Below are 6180 nucleotides of genomic sequence, written 5' to 3' on the forward strand. Positions count from 1 at the left end.
AAAATAACACGTTTTGTTCCTTTTGTGTGTTTGTCGTAATGAATATGTAAATCAGAGCGTTCTTGCTTAAAGTCAATGCAAATCGATAAAATTAGCACCTGAATGTAACTGTGGGAATAAATGTTATTATTTTGTAAATGATGTCCCATTGGTGCCAGCGTTCCCAGTTTAGCTGTACTGTTGATTATTTTTGATGATGGTGATGGAGGAGCCATTATGCTTCATGTGGATGGTTCGGGTAAACCAGTGGTCAAAAGAAATGACGTTCCCTGAATGGGAAAATGATTGAGAACATAAAGGATGCAATTTTATTCACTTTGTGTCAGAGTTATTTCCATGACCTTTGACCTGTGGATTTCTCAGCTGTGTGAGATGAACAAGACAGCAAGAAGCTGGAGCTGTGGTCCGTTTGTTCAGTGAAACAAAATGGAGGAGCTGTTAATTATTACATCTTTCCCCTTGATGTTTTCTTACTGTTCACTGTTAAATGGCGCACACTTGAAAATCTAATATTTTGTCTTCTCTGCTAATAATCTACACTTGGGGTTTCTGTGGTAAAAATAATGGGTTTTTTTTTTCTTTTACTGCTCGGATTTTGTTGTTACTCTGTAGTGTACAGTTATATAAGAGTAATGATTTATAATCACACTGTCCGGTGTCGCCCACTTCCCTTTTGAGTCTGGTTCCTTCAAGGTTTCTTCCTCGTGCTGTTTCACCGTCGCGTCTGGTTTACACACACAAAATCTCTGTTGAGAAATGAATCAATTTGCATTGGCTCCGCCCCTCTTTTTGGCATTTTTAGATAGAACCAACCCCATCAGCATGTTCATCAATGTAAGCATGCAAAACAGAAGTGTTTTTATTTTGCTCATTTGAAATTAAACTCTGGGCGACACGGTGGTGTAGTGGTTAGCGCTGTCGCCTCACAGTAAGAAGGTTCTGGGTTCGAGCCCAGCAGCCGGCGAGGGCCTTTCTGTGTGGAGTTTGCATGTTCTCCCTGTGTCCGCGTGGGTTTCCTCCGGGTGCTCCGGTTTCCCCCACAGTCCAAAGACATGCAGATAATCGGTGGCTCGAAATTGACCGTGAGTGTGAATGGTTGTGCGTCTCTGTGTGTCATCCCTGCGATGATCTAACGACTTGTCCAGGGTGAACCCCACCTCTTGCCCACAGCCAGCTGGGATAGGCTCCAGCCCGCCCGCGACCCTGCACAGGATAAGTGGCTACGGATAATGGCTGGAAATAGAATTCTTTGTAGGGCTTTTTATTTTATTTTTTATTTTTACAATGCATTAGGAGATTGAATGAGAAGGTTTTATTTTATAAGCTGGCAAAAATAATCTGAGAAAATTTTGAAACCTTAACGGTATTTCTATTGTCCATTGAGAAAATCTCCAACCTACAGTTTCCTCTCAAAGGATTGTCATTAGCACCCTTTTTGGAAAGCTAAGAAGCCTTAATTATCCCATGAACAGCTAAATAACCCTTAAAGTCTACCATGTTATTATTTTTAATGGTTCTGGTTTCAGGTCTGTTCCAGAGAGCGATAGCCCAGAGCGGGTCTGCCATCTCCAGCTGGTCTGTGAACTACCGCCCGCTCATGTACACCAAGATCCTGGCCAAGAAGGTGGGCTGCAGCTCCGGGGACACGGCCGACATGGTCAGCTGTCTGAGGAGGAAGAGCTTCCGAGAGCTGGTGGATCAGGACATTCAGCCCGCTCGCTATCACATCGCCTTTGGGCCTGTGGTAGACGGAGACGTGGTTCCTGATGACCCTGAGATCCTCATGCAGCAGGTCTCACCATTACAGTTTTATTATCACCATCATTCAAAGCCCAAGAGGTCATTCATATTGTTCCCCAAGAATTCTTGATGACATCAGCAGAAATGCCAACATGGACAGTTTAACCACTGTATTTCCAATGATATGGCGATAAGGGAGACACACGGAAAACACACGGTTCTGCTTTTTCAACTAAAACAGCACTCAGAACAAACACAATTATTAAACTTACTAAAATAGTTTGTTTAGATTGCTTTTGTGAAATTAATTTTTCTCTGCCGTGGACAGGGAGAGTTCCTTAACTATGACATCTTGTTGGGGGTGAATCAAGGAGAAGGACTGAAGTTTGTGGATGATAGTGAAGGAGAGGACGGAATTTCAGCTGCTACGTTTGACTACACCATATCCAACTTTGTGGACAACCTTTACGGATACCCAAGCGGTGTGTGATGCTTCGCTACATGGAAACATAAATATATATCAACACAAAAACATGCTTATAAACGTAAAATACATTCTCTCATATTGTCACATCTTTTCATTTCCCCTTCTCCTTCCCTGCCTCTCTCGGTAAAGATATCCTTCGTGAGACCATAAAGTTCATGTACACCGACTGGGCAGATCGCGATAATGGCGATATGAGGAGGAAGACTCTGCTTGCACTCTTCACAGATCACCAGTGGGTGGCGCCGGCGGTGGCCACGGCCAAGCTGCATGCAGAGTTCCAGTCGCCGGTTTACTTCTACACTTTCCACCATCACTGCCAGATGGAGGGGCGACCAGAGTGGGCGGACGCTGCGCATGGAGATGAGATTCCTTACGTCTTTGGAGTGCCCATGGTGGGCGCCACCGACCTCTTTCCCTGCAACTTCTCCAAAAATGACGTGATGCTTAGCGCCGTCGTTATGACCTACTGGACCAACTTTGCTAAAACCGGGTCAGTTCATTATGCTGTCTGGTTTGAGGCTGTGGGGAAAAATACAAACCTGATCTTTTATTAAATATAATCACATTGCTGCAATCTCAGTCCACTACTGTACTTACAGCAGAAATACACGACCAGAAAGGTACAGGGTCATAATCCAGTGAGAACTTCAGAAACATGGACAAACAAAGATCTGGGGGAGTCGTCAGTTGGTCAGTGAGATTATGCCCCGTATCACAACCATGGTGAGGAGGACTGAGGATTGATGGAACTCAGGTCCAGAGTGGGGACTGAGATGGACCAGGGCTAGAGACAGGGACTGAGATGGCATAAGGGCCTGAGACACAAAGTAGGTGCAGGATCAGGGACTGGGACTTTATCTGAAGCTGACACAGGATCACTGGATCAGCAGCTGACTGGGAAATGAACTGCAACATGGGCCAAAATATGGAACAGGGGATGAAAGACACTGGGATGGACAGACTATATCTTTAACAGTCTTGAGACAGGTATTGGGACCGAAACAAGAACCAAACACAAGGTTGGGTCGATATCAGGGCTTGAAACAGGGACTGGGTTACACACCAAGACATGGATTAGGATTTGTTCACAGATTTGAACGAAGAATAGTCAACCCTAATGTAGCTCATTTTACCTCAATATGTACTTCTCATACCTTCCAATATCATCTGTGGATGCTGATTGTAAAAGGTTTCTCACAGAGTCATTGTATACCATCCCTTCCTGACCCAACTGTTCATTCCATTCCCTCTTTTCTGGTTCTTTCAGAGACCCAAACATCCCAGTTCCCCAGGACACCAAGTTCATCCACACAAAGCCAAACCGCTTCGAGGAGGTCGTGTGGACTAAATTCAGCTCTAAGGACAAGCAGTACCTTCACATTGGCCTGAAACCACGTGTCCGAGACAACTACCGTGCCAACAAGGTGGCCTTCTGGCTCGAGCTGGTGCCACATTTGCACACACTACACGAGGAGATCATCAGGTCAGTGGCACACAATTTTAATGGACTGTTTAATGTCTAGAATGTTAAACCATAGAATTCTAATGATTGGGAAACCTTTTCCTTTATATCAGACTTCCAACAGCATCATAAACAGTGATTAGATTGTAAAAGAAGGATGCGATATTAATCTTAGTTTTATTAACAGGTTTTCTGGTGCAACCCGATTACCACCACCTGGTGGTGTCCCCCACAGACCTGGATGGAAAAATCCAGGGCTGAATCCGAATCATGCCGGCACACGCCAACCCTCAGTTTCCTCCACATACCCACCGGATATAGATATGGACCCAGACGGTTCGGAGCGCCCGCGCTTGTCTCCGTTCCCAGAGGCAGCACGTGATTACTCGACGGAGCTGAGTGTAACAGTGGCAGTTGGTGCATCTCTGCTCTTCCTGAACGTCCTGGCTTTTGCAGCACTCTACTACAAACGTGACAAGCGCCATGAAATGATGCTGCTGCAACAGAGGCGACGCCACCGGCGCCTTTCGCCCCAGCGCGGAGCTGCTGGTGCCCCGATTCCTGCGACAGCCATCTCTGTGGGCAACGACCTGGAAGAGGAGCTCATGTCACTGAGGATGAAGCAGCAGAGGGCTGAGTTGGACCTGGAGCCACTTCGATGCCCACCGGATTACACGCTGGCACTGAGGAGGGCGCCTGATGACGTGCCACTCATGATGCCCAGCACCATTAGTGCCATGCACGCCTTTAATACATACCCCCCTGCTCCTGGTCACACCCCAAATCCAGGCCCTGCCCCTGGGTCCAGCTCTAGCTCTGTGCATACCAACAATGCTTTGCCCCATCAGCACTCAACCACTCGTGTATAGTACCTCGCCAAGCTCTTCACACACCTAAGGACTACCTGTGCCAAGACTGGTGCTCTGCAGAGGTAACACATTTTGTCCGGCCGGGAACGTCCAGGTCCAACTCTGGAGTTCTGGTGTGCGGCACAGCTTGGTGATCTTCATGCTCAAAAGTAAACCAAACCGTACTGGACTCCAGAACTTCAGGAGGGGAACTAGGAACCTGTAGCCTAGTGGTAGAGAGTCAAAGTCACTGGACTTGTGTCCTTCTCAGAGATCTTGAACAGTCCAGATGCCTCGACTTCCTCCTACTAGACAATTTAATGACTTGGAGGACTGAAAACCTTTATAGACATCTGCAACACATTCAACACACTCGTATAACCCCTCCAGTCCTCATTTTCTCTCTTTTTTTTTGGAAAACAAAGAGTTTTAAGATAAGGAACCGAGGAAGAACCACTCACTTGGCCATCTTTCCCTCAGCCTCTTCTCTACAATCTCCAGCTTTATGTTCTTTTTAACCGCGCTTGCTGTGTTGCGTTTTTCTCTCCATCCCTTCTTTTTTTCTCATCTCCTACACCTACTGCAGAACTCTGCTTTTTTGCCTAAACTGAACACTTTTATAAATCAAGAAAACCTGTGTGTAATACTTATTATCGAGAACCTTATGAGAACATGAATGAGAAAAAGAAAAAGATTTGAATATTTAGTTTTTACCAGCATTTCTGTGCCAAGTACTGTGATATCCATCTGATCAGACTCTGAGTCGAGAGGACGGACTCGGATTGGGAGCACGTCCGAGGATCGCATTTGTAGAATTTAGAAGAAGTCACTGAAAAAAGTGCCAAAACCTTGTTTGCTTTTATTTTCTTCTCTCTCTCTCTCTCTCTTTTGCACTGTCGCTGGTCTGGGATGAGATTTGAAACTATAAGCAGAATATCTATATTAAAGTCTAAATATAGATTTATGAAAATTTATAATCTTGTTTGCTCTCGGGGAAAATTTGCATGATTTATTTTTAAAGAAAACAGACGCGCACGAGATTCCTCGTTGTTTTATTATCGCCATCTTTTTCTTTCATGCTTTTTTTTTTAAAAACGTCTCCGCTATATTGTGCGCTTCATTTGGAGATTATTTTCCTTCTCTAGAGACTTATCAGGAGCATATCAGGAAAATGGAAACTGATTACGATCATAATAAGAAAAAAAGATGTATAGTTCCCTTTTTGTTCATTTATCAAAAGCCGGAAATCTTGGAACGCTGAACATCAAGGAAGGACTTATCAACCCTCCAGCATCCCTCCATCTCTCTCTCTCTCTCTCTCTCTCTCCATCTTTATTTCTACTGTATATTCCACTACATTTTCATTGAACTTGCACAATAAGGAATGAGATCCTGTTCTTTCTCTTTTTCTCTCACGTTCAGTGTTTCCCTCTCATCCCTGGTTCCCCTCCGATTTCTACACTCGTGTGCAGTCAGGGTGCTAAAGAGGCCACACGGAACAACAAGGAATCCATCGACAAGGATCCAAAGTGTCACGGAGGACAGAATACTCGTTGAAAAACTAAAACGCGAACCGTGATGGTGCGTCCTCATTTCATCGCTCGTCTCATCGTCATCTTTCTGTCTCGTTTCTGGAAAATACT

The 6180-nt window shown here is 45.0% G+C and overlaps 1 protein-coding gene across 5 annotated transcripts in view; it reads left to right on the forward strand.

Moving 5' to 3' along the window:
* The window catches only part of nlgn2b (neuroligin 2b), a 76560-nt gene extending 71482 nt beyond the window's left edge, over positions 1–5078 (forward strand). For 3 of the 5 annotated variants that reach the window (XM_060908961.1, XM_060908963.1, XM_060908964.1), the window contains 5 exons: positions 1527–1792; positions 2069–2220; positions 2349–2717; positions 3495–3710; positions 3877–5078. In XM_060908961.1, the coding sequence (XP_060764944.1) occupies positions 1527–1792; positions 2069–2220; positions 2349–2717; positions 3495–3710; positions 3877–4558 (1685 nt within the window). In that variant the 3' untranslated portion in view covers positions 4559–5078. Of the gene's footprint in view, positions 1–1526; positions 1793–2068; positions 2223–2348; positions 2718–3494; positions 3711–3864 lie in introns of all 5 variants that reach the window. The other 2 variants (XM_060908960.1, XM_060908962.1) reach the window with 2 other exon arrangements.
* The last annotated feature ends 1102 nt before the right edge of the window (positions 5079–6180 follow it).

The sequence above is a fragment of the Neoarius graeffei genome, chromosome 25, assembly GCF_027579695.1.
Source record: "Neoarius graeffei isolate fNeoGra1 chromosome 25, fNeoGra1.pri, whole genome shotgun sequence".
Lineage (NCBI taxonomy): Eukaryota > Metazoa > Chordata > Actinopteri > Siluriformes > Ariidae > Neoarius > Neoarius graeffei.